This window comes from Rutidosis leptorrhynchoides, chromosome 6, assembly GCF_046630445.1.
Source record: "Rutidosis leptorrhynchoides isolate AG116_Rl617_1_P2 chromosome 6, CSIRO_AGI_Rlap_v1, whole genome shotgun sequence".
In the NCBI taxonomy this organism is placed as follows: Eukaryota; Viridiplantae; Streptophyta; class Magnoliopsida; order Asterales; family Asteraceae; genus Rutidosis; species Rutidosis leptorrhynchoides.
The window spans coordinates 117,969,443-117,987,814 of record NC_092338.1 but is presented as its reverse complement, the minus strand read 5'-3'; the positions used below and the strand labels follow the sequence as shown (position 1 = coordinate 117,987,814).

General features: G+C 37.6%; 1 protein-coding gene and 1 long non-coding RNA gene across 2 annotated transcripts; both read right to left on the bottom strand.

Annotated features, from left to right (window-relative positions):
• Positions 1-1,793: 1,793 nt before the first annotated feature.
• Positions 1,794-2,996, bottom strand: LOC139854013 (F-box/kelch-repeat protein At3g23880-like). The gene has a single exon (XM_071843344.1). The coding sequence runs from the start codon at positions 2,994-2,996 to the stop codon at positions 1,794-1,796; it is 1,203 nt and encodes a 400-aa protein (XP_071699445.1).
• A 2,953-nt stretch (positions 2,997-5,949) lies between these two features.
• Positions 5,950-9,143, bottom strand: LOC139855885 (uncharacterized). The gene is made up of 3 exons (XR_011761587.1): positions 8,735-9,143; positions 6,676-7,752; positions 5,950-6,444 (listed from the first exon to the last, which is right to left on the bottom strand). It is a non-coding gene; the product is annotated as an uncharacterized lncRNA (long non-coding RNA).
• Positions 9,144-18,372: the final 9,229 nt, after the last annotated feature.

Genomic DNA, 18,372 nt, shown 5'->3' with positions numbered 1-18,372 from the left:
AAGATTGATCATATCATAATCAATACAAACAAAGAACTCATCTGTGATAGCGTTAACTTCAACCTTATCATCATCACCACCATCACTTTTCTTTTGTTTATTCTTGTCATATGCCTTTTTCTTCTCATTCTTCAACTTTGGACAATACCACTTTGTGTGCCCCTTTTCATGACAATTATAACACTCAACATTAGCAAATTTACCTCCTCTTTTACCCTGACCTCTACTATGACTTCTCCCCCGCGTTTCTGTGACCAAGATATCTGACTGTGAAGAGGAACCTTGTGACTTTCTTCTCATCTCTTCATTCAAAATACTACCCTTAGCCAATTCCATGGTGATAGTACCATTCGGTGCAGAGTTGGACAAAGATGTCCTAAAAGTCTCCCAAGAGTCCGGTAATGTACCAAGTAACCAGAGACCCTGAATCTCATCCTCAAACTTGATACCCATACCTGCAAGCTGATTTATAATACCCTGATATGCGTTTAGGTGATCTGTAATAGGAGTCCCATCATGATACTTCAAAGCCATCATCTGCTTAATTAAGAACAACTTGTTATTCCCAGTCTTTCGCTCATATAACTGCTCAAGCTTTTTCCATAAGGCTTTAGCATCAGTTTCCCCAGTAATATGATTCACAACATTATCATCAACCCACTGCCGAATATACCCACATACTTGTCTATGCAAAATTTTCCATTGAGCATCAGATTTTTCCTCAGGTTTATCCTCAGTAAAAACAGGCAAATAATAATCTTTCACATAAAGAAGATCCTCCATCTTGCCTTTCCAAACATGATAATTTGAACCATTTAAACTAATCATTTTACTTGTATTAGCTTCCATCTTTCACACAAGTCAAATCAAATAACCTAGCTCTGATACCAATTTGATGGGAAAATGGTCACAACGGGCAATCTACAAAACGGAAACAAACATCCGTTTGACAAGCATTTCCCGACCCATATGAACCTGTGAGAAAACTAACAAATAAGGTATACCACAATCACCACAAATCAGCCCCAATTCTGTTCCAAATCAGCAAATACAAAATAATTGAGCACACACAATACACACGAGACTTTTTACGTGGAAAACCTCTCAAAATCGAGAGTAAAAACCACGGGACTCGTAAGCCACTTAATGTTCCACTATCATCAACAAGAGAGCAATACAATAATCCTTCTCTAGCTCAACTAGAGGTATACAACATCATCATACTCTTGAACAACAATAATCAACAAGTATATGAAGAAATTAAAGACAAAAGATGAACAACACTACCCCAAAAACTGCTACTGTTCCAGCAGCGAAAATACGAGCTACAGACGTTTTTAGACGAATTCAACGGTTGAAAACCTTGGCACTGATGTCAAGAAGACACAGTCCAACATTGGAGAAGATTCAACGGTCGGATCTCCGGGGATCGTCTCTTTTCTGAGCTGCTGTACATAAAAACGGGAATTTGAGGTTTCTCTCTTTTTCTTGATTACTTTTTGATCTCTCTCCCTCTTGATAGATCAAAGAACAGCTGCACACAACTGATTCAAATAATGCACCCAGATATTGACCAAGTCAAACTTCATCTTGGGCCTATTTTGTTGGGCTTGAGCCTTTCACATTAATTGGAAACCAATAACCCAACAAATTGAACAAAAGATAATCAAACCAGAAAACCAGTTAACCATGAATTCTTGTTTGATCCAACCAAGTAGAGACTAGATAACACATCATCATATAAATAAAGATTAAACATCCGCTGATATTGATAATTCACCTTCCAGTTATTATTACTCGTTTTCAATTTTCAATCTTTCAAACTGCTTGCTGACACACTTACCAGGTGCTACCGGCCAAACGAGACTGCCAACATAGTCAACAAAAGCGCTATAACTTATTCTTTTATCAATCATACGCGTACCGAGTAAGTTAACATAGCCAGTGTTTGGATCGTACAAAGCTAGCTGATCATCACAACATTTAAGTAGGAGGTTGCCACGTAAAGAGAATCCTACTAGATCGATAATGTTAGCACAATTAAACAAGTACGAAACACGTTTGACCCATGAAGTAGCCACCCCATAGTCTTCCATTACCCACACCTCACAACCAGCCCCAGGAACGCATGATATCACACAAACCTTTTCAAACAAAACCCCCAAAACATTAGTCCGCTGACGTGTACACTTCACAAAATCTGATGGAAGTGAAATCTCACTTAAAGTTTCATCACTCATGTCAAATGCCACTATTGTTTCTTTAATATTCTTGTTGTTAGAATCATCTACATTGCAAAGCCAATGAACACGGCCATCATATCCATCTCCAAGAACTTTTTTTCCATTGATTTTAGTAATGTGGGATGGAAATTTTCCTGTAACAGATTCCCAACAACCCTTTCTAACACTATATACTTTTACTGGAAGCCATTCGTCAATCATTTGTTGTGTCCAATTATAATAGTATCTAAGGTTGACAACCTTGTAATCATCAGTTTTGGGATCATACCCGAATTTGAAATCATAACTACACACGCGATCGCAAATACTATCAGAGAGAGTTATTAAGGAAGAAGAGAGACAAGGGTTCCATAGGTTCCAAAAGCATATTAAGCCGTTAACAGAACCAATAACATAATTGCATCCAGATAATGGGAGTTTTATATAATTGGAGTGTTCCTGATAGATGGGGGATCGAAAGGCGTTTAGTGTGAAATATGTACCGAAACTTATGTTATCAAGGAATGCAAAGTAGAAGGCGAATATATCAGTGTGATTGTTGTGGATTAACGAATGATGAAGATGAGATTTAATAAAAGAGGAGTCAGATAAAACAAGATTCCAGGTTTTAGAAAGGGATCTCAATAGAGCTACTTGTTTTGCAGGTAACCTAATAAATATGTTGTTGCGCAAAACATCGTCAGGAAGGTAATTCACCATAGCCTTCTTGTTAGTCACAGTTGGTAAACTCGAATTCTTGCAGGATGAAGTCATTATAGTTTCAAACAACTAAACTCAGTCTGATAGCACAAATACTTTATAACCTAACCCTATCAATAATCAATAATAATAATATAGAGTAATTAACTACGTAATCAAGTAGTAACATAACGGCCTTCACACATGATTCAATTTAAATTCAAATCAACGCTAACATGAAAACCATATTGACAAAATTACGTAGTAAACAACGTACCTCTATTTTTTAACCACCAATTCTTCGTAGTTCCAAACAATACCAGAGAATTAGCGGTTGAGTTTCTAGTAGCTACCGCCAGTTGGGCACCGATCGAGAATTGTTATATACGGAGTAATCACTTCGGGACGCCCAATCACTAAAGAGTCCAGTATAGTAATTATTAATATTGTAAAGGCCCATGAAATCAAATCAATCCATCCATCAAAACTACATAATAACGAACTTAATAATTAGTGTATAGTTTAAACTGCCCATTTAGTATAGCGATACCATTTAAAATTCAAAGCCCAATTAAATTCCAAGTCAAAAGCCAAATCTCTAATCTCTAATCTCTATAAATCAAATCAAGGGATGGATCGCTTACGTGGCGCCATCTCCTTGCTTCCTATTTTTTCGGAACACATGGCAGCCTTAAAAAAAAAAGGATTTTTTTTAACCTAAAGTTTTTATACGTGCTCAGTGATTGTCACGTGTCCATGATTGGTTTCAAAGAGTTTAAAAAAAAAATCGAATTATATCTGTAATCGACTGAGAAAACACAACCGATTGAATCAGTTTTACAACCCTAAACCTCTGCGATTGTCTGCTTCATTTACAACCCTAAATCACCATCTCTATCAATTACGTAATCAAGTAATAACATATATAACGGCCTTCACACACCATTCAATTCAAATTCAAACGATACCAGAGAATTAGCGGTTGATTTTCTAGTAGCTACCACCAGTTGGGCACCGATCGAGAATTGTTATATACGGAGTAATCACTTCGGAACGCCCAATCACTAAAGAGTCCAGTATAGTAATTAATATTGTAAAGGCCCATCAAATCAAATCAATCCATCAAAACTACATAATAACGAACTTAATAATTAGTGTATAGTTTAAACAGCCCATTTAGTATAGCGATACCATTTAAAATTCAAAAGCCGAATCTTACACATTGAATTCCAAGTCAAAAGCCAAATTTGTTATATATACTCGATAATACTTCTCTTTATTATTATTATTATTATATTTTTTTTGAGTATGCATACATAAAAAGTGTTGACTTTTCTTATATAAAAGGTGTTATATCTGATCAGATTTGTCAATCCATTCGTATTTACCCAATTTAACGTGTGTCTACTTGCACTAATAAAGTACTCCGTAGTAAATAAACATTGACGATGATCGAGAATACGCCGACCGCCACCGCAATAACAACAAAACATACCATTTCCGACGAAACTAATGAAACATCGGGATAACGCGAGATTCATTAAGCCACCGCCAAATCAGTTAACATAACAAAACTAGCAGCCACGAAGCAGCACGAGCCGTCACATGATTATCTTAACCGCACAAAAAAAAAAAAAAAAAAAAAAAAAAAAAAAAAAAAACCAACCATAGCTCCCCCGGATCAGAAACCAACCAGATATCCAACAAGGAGATCGTCGTCTAGTTCTAACCCAAAGGCGACACCGAAAAAGAAAGGACCCAAGATAAACCTACGAAAACAAGTACAATCCGTCCAACAACCACAAACACACCGACCCCCACTTCCAACCGCCCCCATAAGCAGCGGATACTCACCAGTAACAGGTTTGTTAGACCCTTCAAACCAGGCGACAAAGGGAAACTCAAAAACCACTTCGAACACCCCAAATCTGGTGGTCACCACTAACAGAGTGATAACCACCGCCGAACACTGACATCCAAAATGGAGTTGGAGGAAAGCCAACACACAGCCATTGCAACCAGTAACCACTGCTAGCGGGGCGGCGAAACCACCAACCACCACATTCGTTGCTAGGTTCATCAATTTTATAACCAGAACAGAAACACCGCCCCACACAACTGCCAGAAAAGAGAAAAAACACCAATAGAACGAGGAGACACCACGCCGAAGAAGATCATCCAAAAACCTAAACCCTAACCACCGCGAGAACGTTAATGGTGAAAGGTTTAAGTCATCGAAATACTTACTAACCACCGTACAACACCACACTCAACCGTGACGGAAAGATCAAAAGGAAAAAATAAAAGAAAATGAACTCATCGAAGGAGAGACAAAAGATACAGATGCAGCGGGAGGAACACCCTCCGACCACCGACGAGATGCTGGTGGACGGAGGTGGCTACAACAAGACGAGCGCTACAACAAGCCGGAGAAGCGTGAATGTGATGAGGGTTGAAGCATATGAGAGGAAAGAAGAAACCTACTATAGAAACGTCGCAAATAAGGAAGAAGAAACTATAGGGTTTCGAAAAATAACTTTAGGGATGATGGTTGAAGGGAGAGAAAAAACTAAGTTTTTAAAAAAAAATTAACGGTAATATAAAGAGGATGAAATGATAGTACGGTTAAAGGTTGAATGTTATGGTAAAAGACTAGTTTATAACCCGCGGTTTCGCGGGATTATGCAATCAAATTTTTCGTATAGTTTTAAATGTAGTTTTAAATGATATAAAACATTATGACAATCCTTGTAATATCAACATAGAAACCTTTAAGATATATCTTATGTTTGTATCAAGTGTACATTTAAAGTATACATTTGAAATAAAGTGAAAATTATAAGACATAAGTAACACATGTCGATAGAATAAATATATAAATGAATTAGATAGTTATAATTAATAAGTAAACTTATATATGAAGAGTTGATATTGATTGTAACAAACTTCAAAAACCCTGCACAATGGAATAACCCATCAAACTCAATAACAAAAACAATAATATTCAACTATAACAAATAAAGTTACTGAAGCATGGAATATATGAATTGCTAGCAAATACAACTTCATCACACTCTTATTATATGATCATGTATTGTTACTGAGCCTATAAGCGGTACTTAATCAAATCACCTAACTCTCTTCATTGTCGATATAATAACATGATACTTGACTATTAAAATTCAAGCCGCCTATCAGAATACCTTAGCACTCAGCACGTCAAGACCATTTCTTACAATATACTCAATTCAACCAATGAAGTTATATCCTCCCCGGTCATTCCAACCAATTTAATTTTAAATAACAACACCAATAACCTAAACCAACTATTTCTATCAGAAATCTACCACGACATATATACTTCAAGCAAAGATCATAAATTAACTGAATCACTTATACCATCTCCACTAAGGCCATATAGTAACCTGATATTTAAGTTTCGAAAGCCAAGCAGCGTATTAGAATACGTTAGCACTCACTGCGTCCCAAACCAGGCAAAGTAAAGGCCACAACACATGCATACCTGTCAAAAAGCTCGAAAACAAAATCAAAATTAATGATTACGTAATAAGTACGCCATATGCAAAACGGTCAATTGCCTTCTATAAACTTCAACTCACATTTCTAATACCCATCCAAACGTTTTATCGGAATAAAAGGAGGTTGCATGTAAAAAAAACACTGATAAATTCATCTAAATAGAAAAGTCAGAAATTTTAAACATCTGTGGTTATACTAATGTGTAAGTATTTACCTTGAGTTTCAAAATTTTCGACTTTCACAAGAAATGTCATTGGTTGTGCTAGGATACTATCTCTGTATTACAGAATAAAAGGAGGCTGCAGGTAAAGAAAAAACTAATAAATTCAAACATCTAAATAGAAAAGTCAGAAATTTAAAACATTTGTGCTTAAACTAATGTGTAAGTATTTTCCTTTGAGTTTCAAATTTTCCGACTTTCACAAGAAATGTCATTGGTTGTGCCATCATAAAATCATTCTGTCCGACTTTACCACATGGCAATTTCATCGACCGTGGCCCTGGCCTGAGAATGAGAATCAAGAAATCAAGTTAAGCAGTCGGACTTTATTTCTCTTACAACAACATCTCAACTTGATCATCACAATTATTATTGCTTTATATACCTGAAGTGTTGAGAGTTCTCTTGCAATGCAAATATGGCTCCCAAATTAAGAAAAAAATAAATTTATAAAATTAACAAATGCACAATGCAGCATTATTAATTCTCAAAGCAAAAGTTAACATTATCACTTCTCTCCCTGAACGTAACCAGCTTTGAACTTGAACATCAAATGAGTCACTTCTAACTTTAAAGATGATAACTAATTTAAGTTGTATGTAAAATTTTGTAGCTATAACTTGCCATGGTAAAACAACACTGCAGTAATATAATGATGAACTTAAAGTTATCAAATTTATACACTTTGGATTGAACGAAATATAAGGAGAAGACTCGATGAAGCCTAAAGGAACAACTAAATATGAGAAAACTTTGATAGATGTAGCGAAAGAAACTCACAGGGTTGTCTAATGTTGACTCCAATGAATCCTTTTCCATGATTTCAACAATGCTTTATATACCATTGAAAACAGTCAAAAATAGAACCCACGGCAAAAATATCGGCACAAGTGAAACACAGAAAAAATCTTCCATTTGCTTCAGCAGCATCTCATTCTGAGCATCAACTGGATGAATGTTGGTATTGGGCTTTCTCATTGCTTGACTTCTTGCAAATAATCTGGTACATCGAGACAACAACTTTTTTGCCCTATTTGCCCCATTAATGTTTCTAAAACTTCAGCTCCTTCCCTAATACAGAATGAAAAACAAACATCATTATATAATCCGTTTTAAAATCTTAAACCATTACCCAAGTATTGAAGTAGTCTAAATTTGCATCTCAATCAGATATTAATGAATATTAGCAACTTGGTACATGTGCCTAGAGTGATGTAACAAAAGTCAAAGTGTGAGAACATCTAATGATAAATACATATAGAATACAAATAGAATTAATAGAGCATAATCATATAACGCCTGTAGAAATAGCTCAAATACTTTCATGAAGAGTCAAAACGCTTCAATAGAATCCATGCTTCCAAAACTATCCCAACTGTGATAGTATGTAACAAAACAAATGATTGTTAAGCACAAATATGTATCATAAATATTTGAAATATTTATAATACCGTATTTGGAATGACTATTCTTTCTAAAGTACTACCAGTTTTGGGAAAACAAACAGGTGTTAATAGGACAAATATGGGAAAGGTTAAAGAACATATGGATTGGAATCGGATTTGAAAGAAAAGTTCTTCAAACTGAAAAAATGGCGATAACAAATTTTTTATTACTTATTTGAAATGGATTGCATCATGTAAGTAGTTGCATTTGGAAAACACTTTAACAAAATAGTCCCTAGTGGACAACAAACAGAATAAAAATTGTAATTACATAATCGAATTCGAACAGCAAAAAAAGAAAAAAAATCGCACAACATGAAAATACCTTAGTTGATGTCTAACATGGTTCTTCTTAAATCTATAAATAATTGATTTATCAATGAATAATTGGGTTTAAAAATAACTGGAAAAAATCCATTTAATTTATTAATCAATAAATAGCAGTATGAATAAATAATGGTATGCTTTGAATTCAATGCAACGAACCCTAGTAGTAACAAAAAATCTAACGTGAACAAAATCTATAAACCCTAATACAAAAATATGAACAAATTTATGAAAAATTTTAGATACAACTTCGATAATAAGCAACAATACAGGAAAAATACCTTATTTGATGTATAAGTTGTGATTGTTCCCCAAAAATTAATTGAATGTGAGAATGAATTAGTGATTCTGGAAGGGTTGTAGACGGTTTCATGAAACCAATTTATGCTTTTGATAACCGCCCCTAAACTTGATTTATTGAATTAAGGGCATCGTTGTAATTAGAAAACATAACTGCCTATTAGCAACCTAAATGACGCCATTAGCTATTTAAATGGCTGAGATTTAAATTAGAAAACTCATCTAATGGATGAGATTTTGCCATGTGTTAAATTATAACATCATAATTTTTTTCTTATTATAGATAAGAAAGATATGATGTTGTTGTGACATCTTTGAATGAAATGATTAAGTACACCCCGAGTGGTAGATATCCGGTGTTTCAGTTATGGCATAACAAGGAGAAGAGACATGAAATCTTGCAAGAGTGTGTTGAATTTCTTCTTAAGCAATGAAAATTACACGGACGACGAAAACGAACTTGAAGACAACCGTTTCGGCTAGATTTGATAACTTGGAGTACAGTAACTTAACATATTATACCCTTAGGTTTGAGAGTATGATGTATTGTGACTCTAATTTGGTGGCTTTTATTGGTATTCTGTCAAATTAACTAAACCATAACTAATTCATTCAAGAGGATTTCACCAAAATACTCATTTTTTTGGCCTTTTCTGAGCTGGAACCCTTTTTTTTTTTTTTTTTTGAGAATTTGCCCGCGCAAGGCGCAAGGATGTTTACACCTTGCGACCTTGCGGCTTGCGCCTTTGCGTGTAAACGCAAGGCGCAAGGATAAGGACTTGCGTCCTTGCGTCCTTGCGCCTTGCGTCTTATCAGAATGAATTTTTCCTGATTTCTGGATAAGATTTTTTGGATTCTTTGTACCTTTACGGATAAGATTATGTACCTGTCTATTTAATGAGGCTAGAACTCCAGATTAATCATTTTATTTCACTTCAATTTCAAAAAGATCAAGTCATTAGAGCATCGTTAAGGTACCAACTTTTATCTATTTTTTCACTAATTTGTGTCTTAATGAGTTGTAGTAATGATGAAGCATTTGTTGTTCATATATGTTGTGGGGGTAATTTTGAATTTGTTAACAACATACCAATGTATCTGCCTCTTGACTGTTTTAGAACCAGATTAAAACTACCACTTGCTCCACAAAAACCAATAAATCGAAGAGTATTGTTAAGGAAAATTCTCAAAAAAATTGAATTGCCACCTAATGCACCTGTTTCGTTAAGATATATTGATAATAATCATATTTTTGATATTACTGATGATCATGAAGATTTTTTTGAGTTTTTAAAACACGCTGTCACATACGAGCCTATTGATATTTATGTTGTCGACAAAGTTAGAATGCTTCAACCCGGACAAAGTTCACAAACACACCAGCCCCAACAAAATCCACAAACACACCATCTCCAACAAAACCTCCGGATTCTCGAGTCTCAACCAAACAAACAAACTCACCATCTGCAAAAAGAACAGGATGAAATACACAATTCCGAACCAAACCTCGAAACACACTATTTGGAAGAAAAACAGGCTGAAATACCACCTCCAAACACAGAAGAATTTGACTTCTTCAACCATGGCGCCGAGAACGTGTGTAAAATTAAAAAAATAGAGAACCCGTTTATACCTGTTGTTGGGTCTAGTGAATCGGATGAAGCAAGTGAAGAGGAAGATGAAGATGAAGAAGATGAAGAAAAACAAGATGTATTCTGGAATATGCCAACTCTACACAGTCAGCAAGATGAAGAAAACCCAGAATTTACGACCCCAATTCAAACCACGTATCAGGTATCTGATTTGGTCAAAGTTCGTCAAACGTTTTCGAACAAGGAAGAATTCGTAAACCAGCTATTTACAAAATGCCTTGAAGAAAACTTTCAAATAAAGCCTGTAAAGTCAGACAAATCTCGGTACACCGCTAAATGTGTGTTGCCAAATTGTGAGTGGAAATGTAGTGCATACAAAATAAGACACACTGAAAACTTTATGGTTAAAAAGTTGCATGACGTACACACTTGCTCACGCACAAAAATTATGGGAAACAATAAACATGCTACTAAAAAGGTGTTGGGTAGTATTCTTATGGATTCGTTCAAGGCTGCTAATCGAGAGTATAAACCAAAAGATATACGTGATGATGTAGCCAATCGGTTTAGAGTGAGCATATCATATAATCAAGCATGGAGGGCCAAGTGTCAAGCAATAGAGATGTTACGTGGCAGTAGTGATGACTCCTTTAGAATGCTTCCCATTTACCTTCATAACCTTAAGATCCACAACCCGGGGACCATCACCAATTTGGTTACCGATAAAGAAAATAAATTTGTGATGTGCTACATGTCCATTGGAGTAGTTGTAAGTAAATATATGAAATCAGTTGTTGGTGACTTCGTCCAGATGGATTAGGACGGGTCCTTTCACATATAGCTTCAAGTGTACAACTCATTGATGTGTTTACCTCATCTTGACCAAGTTTTGACCATCATAACTTTTGTGTAAGTCTAAGACATGAAGCACAACTCACTTAAGAGTTGTATGTAGTTTGATGAACCAAAGTTACATCAAAGTATCTGCCTCTTGACTGTTTTAGAACCAGATTAAAACTACCACTTGCTCCACAAAAACCAATAAATCGAAGAGTATTGTTAAGGAAAATTCTCAAAAAAATTGAATTGCCACCTAATGCACCTGTTTCGTTAAGATATATTGATAATAATCATATTTTTGATATTACTGATGATCATGAAGATTTTTTTGAGTTTTTAAAACACGCTGTCACATACGAGCCTATTGATATTTATGTTGTCGACAAAGTTAGAATGCTTCAACCCGGACAAAGTTCACAAACACACCAGCCCCAACAAAATCCACAAACACACCATCTCTAACAAAACCTCCGGATTCTCGAGTCTCAACCAAACAAACAAACTCACCATCTGCAAAAAGAACAGGATGAAATACACAATTCCGAACCAAACCTCGAAACACACTATTTGGAAGAAAAACAGGCTGAAATACCACCTCCAAACACAGAAGAATTTGACTTCTTCAACCATGGCGCCGAGAACGTGTGTAAAATTAAAAAAATAGAGAACCCGTTTATACCTGTTGTTGGGTCTAGTGAATCGGATGAAGCAAGTGAAGAGGAAGATGAAGATGAAGAAGATGAAGAAAAACAAGATGTATTCTGGAATATGCCAACTCTACACAGTCAGCAAGATGAAGAAAACCCAGAATTTACGACCCCAATTCAAACCACGTATCAGGTATCTGATTTGGTCAAAGTTCGTCAAACGTTTTCGAACAAGGAAGAATTCGTAAACCAGCTATTTACAAAATGCCTTAAAGAAAACTTTCAAATAAAGCCTGTAAAGTCAGACAAATCTCGGTACACCGCTAAATGTGTGTTGCCAAATTGTGAGTGGAAATGTAGTGCATACAAAATAAGACACACTGAAAACTTTATGGTTAAAAAGTTGCATGACGTACACACTTGCTCACGCACACAAATTATGGGAAACAATAAACATGCTACTAAAAAGGTGTTGGGTAGTATTCTTATGGATTCGTTCAAGGCTGCTAATCGAGAGTATAAACCAAAAGATATACGTGATGATGTAGCCAATCGGTTTAGAGTGAGCATATCATATAATCAAGCATGGAGGGCCAAGTGTCAAGCAATAGAGATGTTACGTGGCAGTAGTGATGACTCCTTTAGAATGCTTCCCATTTACCTTCATAACCTTAAGATCCACAACCCGGGGACCATCACCAATTTGGTTACCGATAAAGAAAATAAATTTGTGATGTGCTACATGTCCATTGGAGTAGTTGTAAGTAAATATATATTAGCAAAAACCACCTTTTAAAATGTACACCATACGCAAGGCGCAAGTGTCACCTTGCGCCAACGAATACGCAAGGACGCAAGTACAACCTTGCGACTGGCATTAAAGACGCAAGGTCGCAAGGCTTTACTTGCGCTTCGTTGTCGCAAGACATAAGAGTATTCCTTGCGCCTTGCGTATGGTGTATGAGGTCTTATTAATAATATTTGATTTTACTGTTAAAATTTCATGCAGATTCGATCATTTGTGCAACATGTCCGCCCGATAATCATCGTCGATGCTGCACATTTAAAGGGTGGGTACCTGGGTACTAATTTAGTTGCTGTTGCGATGGATGGCAACAATGGAATTTTGCCATTGGCTTATGGAATTGGTGAAGGCGAGACAAACAGTGTTTGGTCATGGTTTTTTGGTAACCTAAGGGATCATTTAATGAGTTGTGGTATGGTTGATCGTATGTCAGAGATTACTTTTATTTCTGATCGTGCTCCTGCAATAGCACACGGCATTGCAAACGTGTTTCCGGAAGCGTTTCACGCTCATTGTGCACGTCATTTATTCATGAACATCAAAACTAAATCCAACAAGATGAAATTCTTCGAATGGCACTTTTGGAAAATGGTTAAGGCGTACCGTGCGTCGGATTTTCATGATCATCTAGATGTATTTCGAAGGAGATTGAAAGCGTCTTATAAAGTTCTATGTGAGGATGGTATCAATAGATGGTCCAGAAGTCAATCTACTCATATTAGGTATTCATACCTTACAAGCAACAGTGTAGAGTCTATAAACTCTCTATCAAGACATGCTCGTAAACTACCAGTTTGCATGTTGTTCGAATTTTTTCGTTGTTCAATACAGGATTGGTATTTCAAACATCGCAACAAATCAGTTAGTCTTACTTCACCGGTTACTCCATATGTTGAACGTAAGCTAGCTAAGAGGACGGACAAATCAAGAAGATGGCGAGCATTTCCATCGACAAATGATCTAATAGAGGTACATGATGGACGAAAAAATGGGTTGGTTAATCTACAAGATAGAACTTGTTCATGTGGTCAATGGCAATTATCAGGCATACCCTGCGGTCATGTGATTGCATCAGCACGACACTTCGGAGTGGAGGATATTAGTTGTTATGTATCGCATTGGTTCAGCACTCAAACATACATAAATACGTATTCCGAACACATTCTTCCTCTCCCCCATCGGTCTGAATGGTCGGATCCGGGTCCCGGGATTTTGCAACTTGTACACCCCCCAGTTCTAAAGAAAAGACAACCCGGACGTCCTAAAGGTAAAAAACGCATTCCTTCAAAAGGTGAAGAAACTTCAAAAAAAGTAAGAACTTGTAGTCGTTGCAAAGAACCAGGTCATTCTCGATCAACATGCCCAGCTGCTTATGACCGAACAGGTGAATCAACTTCTCAACGGGCAAGAAAGACAACCTCAAAGGCGAAAGAGACAGTCGAACCATCTCAAGCTTATCAATCTCAGTTTTATCCAACGTACAATTTAGGTAGTAATTAGTTCCTATAAGTAGTTTATTTTCAGGAACAAATTAAGGTGTGATGAATTCCGTTGTTGTAATATTTTTTAATTAGTATTTTATGATGTGGTTTCGTGTGTTACTTCACATGTTATAATATTGAATGCACAAGCTAGTGGTACAAGAATAATCAAAATGTTGTGGCGCAAGGTCGCAAGATGAACCTTGCGTATGTTTCAAAAAAGGGGCGCAAGGACGCAAGAAGTACCTTGCGCCTGCTTCATCAAAAGGCGCATAGACGCAAGACCTACCTTGCGCCTGCTGCTAATTACGAGGCGCAAGGGCGCAAGAAGTACCTTGCGCCTAAGGCTATCACGGGACGCAAGGTCGCAAGGTCTGATTACACACCTTTGCGCCTTCAAAAATACAGTTAGGGACCTGTTCACAGTTTACAACATTTACAGTTTATACACAAATTACATAACTAACTACAGTTTTCAGAATAAAACCTCAGTTACCAACTTTTGCTTTCTCTTTTGGTGGGGGTTCCTGGGTATCAAAGCGTGCACGAAAGAAGGTCTTGGCCATTCTCACTCTGTAGTCTTCTGCGGCCTTTTTAGCATCTCCAATGTTTGGGATTTCATCCCACCCAAAGATCACCCTCTCCATATGGATGCAGACCCAAACACCACAGTCCCCATTACTTCCACTTTGCACCGGCACGACTGGTGCTGCCTCGGTCATGAACTCTATACTCTCCTTGTTTTCCAAGTATTCAACAATCTGGGAGTCTTGCTTTTGGTTAAAGTAATCAATTGCTCTTAAGTATACAGGCAATTGATCTCCCAGATCTTTGGTGAGCTTGACAATTTCTTGATCAACATGACCGGGCAAACTATCGTACACCAATATCTTCTGTTCCTCCAAGTTCAAGACAATCAGAATAAAGTGTTGAGCATCGTAAAAGTGAACGGGGATCAAAATCTGCAAAAAACATATACAATATTAGGTAAACTGTAAAAGGCGCAAGGACGCAAGACCATACCTTGCGCCTGCATAATTGACGCAAGGACGCAAACTCAAGGACGCAAGGACGCAAGGACAACCTTGCGTCAACCCGAAACACAAGGCGCAAGGACGCAAGGGCAACCTTGCGTCCAACCTAAAACACCAGGCGCAAGCACGCAAGACTTCACCTTGCGCCTGTTCCAGAACACTTCAAAACCTAAAATTCATTGGGAATTAAAACATACCTTATCACAATAGGCCCAGGATGGATATAGCTCATCACTACCATCCCCTAATCCAATCAAATACATATAATCAGGTGCATTCTCCCCTGTGATTGCTACTTCTCCTATTTTCTCCGCCTCTTTCCGTTTCTCTTCCTCCATTTGTGTATCATCATAATAGGACTGAAACGCTGCAAGCCTAGAAAGGAAACCCAGTGGCATGACAGTCCATCGAGAACTACACGCAAACGAGTCGGTCGGGATAATAGGAGTGGAATACTGGCTTGCTCGGGGGAGAACCCTCTGACGATATCTCAACATAAGTGTAGCCCATCCATCAATATGCTAAAATTGTGATAAAACAAAATCAAATAAGCATGAAACTTACTTAGTTTTCCAAGAATGGAAACAAATAAGCGAGCAACTTACTAAGTTTTCCAAGTATCCGGAATATCCAAGACCAAGTAACCTGATCCAAAACTCAGGTGTGAGGTATATAAAATTTTCGTTCTGAAAAACGAACATGCACCGCGTTTCTTGCTTACTATCCACCATACTCTTCGGATCTTTTGAAGGCCCAACGTGCTTTCTACCGTCTCTCCAAGCAGTGGGTGGTGGTGGTAGTAGAGTTCCTTGATCATTCACTAGCCTGTCTACCATCGACCAAATTTCCTCTTCATTAACCCAATCCTTTTGCGACCGTTTACGCTTTTTCACAACCGGTGCAACAACAGCTTCTTCAACAATAGGGTGGGATTCTTCTTCAACAACACCCTGTTCTTCAGTATCGAGATTAACAACCTCCTCAGCCTCAGACACCCTCAGCCTTTTCACTTTGCGAGCAACATCATCTGACAGCTGTGAATTATAGAAAGTCAGGAAAAAGGGCGCAAGGGCGCAAGATAACCCTTGCGACATACGCAAGGACGCAAGGTTCGACCTTGCGCCATTTATGTAAAACAGGCGCAAAGTCGCAAGATCATACCTTGCGCCTGTTTGGCAAGGCAAGCGCAAGGACGCAAGATATGACCTTGCGCCCACTTTTAACAAACACAGCCTATTTAGTCTCAATAATTAATGACAAAACTGCAAGTTAAGGTAAAAAAACTGTAATTAAAGATATACCTTCTCGATTGGTTTTCTGTATCCCGGTGTTGTGAAAGGGGAGCTTAGTACACGCGTTGGTCGTCGATCTCTCATTCCACGTCTAATCCGTTGAGCTGATTTGTCGTTTTCATTGTCTGAGAAGGATCGACCAAGTAACTCCTCACCTTCATTTTGCTCTTGTTCTGATATTCGTTTCTCTTGTTCAGATATACGTCGCTCGTGATCATTTATTTGCGTTCTACACTCTTGCAGCTCCTTCTCTTGCCTATCCATCCATTTCACCAAAGACATGTATAATTCCTTTGCATCAGTAGATAAGTTTGATTGAGTCTGAGATTGAGACTGAGATTGAGATTGAGATTGAGACTGTTCTCCACCACCATGTTCCTCATTGACAGGTTCATCTTCAACAGGTTCTTCAACTTCCTCATCCACTTCCGTCCCATAAAAGTAATGGCAACTTTTTACCCACCATTGACATCCACTCTCAACATCAGTGGGATGCAGAGTACGAAAAGGTCGTTTATTCTTCGGACATTCATCCTGTACAACAACAGCAAAAGTTAAATACACAGGCGCAAGGACGCAAGATGAATCTTGCGTCTTCATCAAAACGAGGCGCAAGGACGCAAGATCAACCTTGCGCCTCGTAAATGATGACGCAAGACTACTCTTGCGTTGACCATAAAACGTTAGCTAAGGGCGCAAGGACGCAAGGAAAAACCTTGCGTCCCGTAAACAAACACGCAAGGTTGGCCTTGCGTTGGCCATATGGCGTAAGGTACAGGTGCAAGGTCGCAAGATCAAACCTTGCGCCTTGGTCACGCAAGGACGCAAGATATATCTTGCGCCCATCACAGAACCCATTTTTTTCCTAGATCCTTACTCTGTATTCTTCCAGCACCAACAAAACTTTTATGTTAAAAACAACACTTACCATAACGTTTAGGAGATGCAGGTAATCAGTGACTGAAAAAGTCTCAGCCGATGAACGTTTCCAAAATAAGGCCCTCGGTACTCCATTTTTGTCTGTCTTGTGGGCAAAACTTTTAATTGTTCGTCGATATGCCTCGAGAATCCAAATCTACAAAATTAATTAAATAAATAAGGACGCATAAAAAAATAATATACGATTCAAATGTTGAGGTATTAACCAAAATCTACCAAACTTGTTGAGGTATTACCTTAAATGACCACATAAAACCGACCAAAGTATAACCCTTTCCCACCTCTAACTGACTTTCCCGAGCTTGAAATCCATCTTTAACTATGGGGTAAGTGGCATCCCAAATACGATTACCCCACGGGTAGTCATTCAATTTAGCAAAATCTTCGACTAGCCATAGGTATTGTTTGCTCACCACATGAATCCCTTGCTTACCCATAAATGCTCTCTCCACAATCAAAATAATGGCTAGTCGCACGACATCATCATCACTAACCACAAAATCAGCACCATCATATAAAAGCTTTTGGATATCGGTAATTGTAATGTTTGAATTATCTTTACGCTTTGGGAAACAATGTCGTCTAATCGGTGGTGTTTCTACATCATAACTTCTTGGAATGTAATGTGCCATGTCCGTGCGACGACTAAACTTAAACCCCGTGATGAGACAAAATTTCCGCCTACTAAATCTAATTTTGAAATTCGGACGGAAACTAAACCATATTTCCTCATCATCAGCAGGGTACTTTTCATCTATTCCTATCGGTCGCTCACTCTTTCTTTGGAGCATTGCATGTACAAGGCCCGGATCATTGCCGGTGTAAGTAAGATCTAGCCAAGGACCAAAACAAGTTCCCCTAAAAAATTTTTGTTGATTCTCAGTCATCGATGCCTTTAGTTGAGGTATAACATTCAGCATATTCTTCATCGTCAACTTCGCCTCAACATATCCCTGAAACAGACAGTTTTTCAGGAAAAAAATACAGGC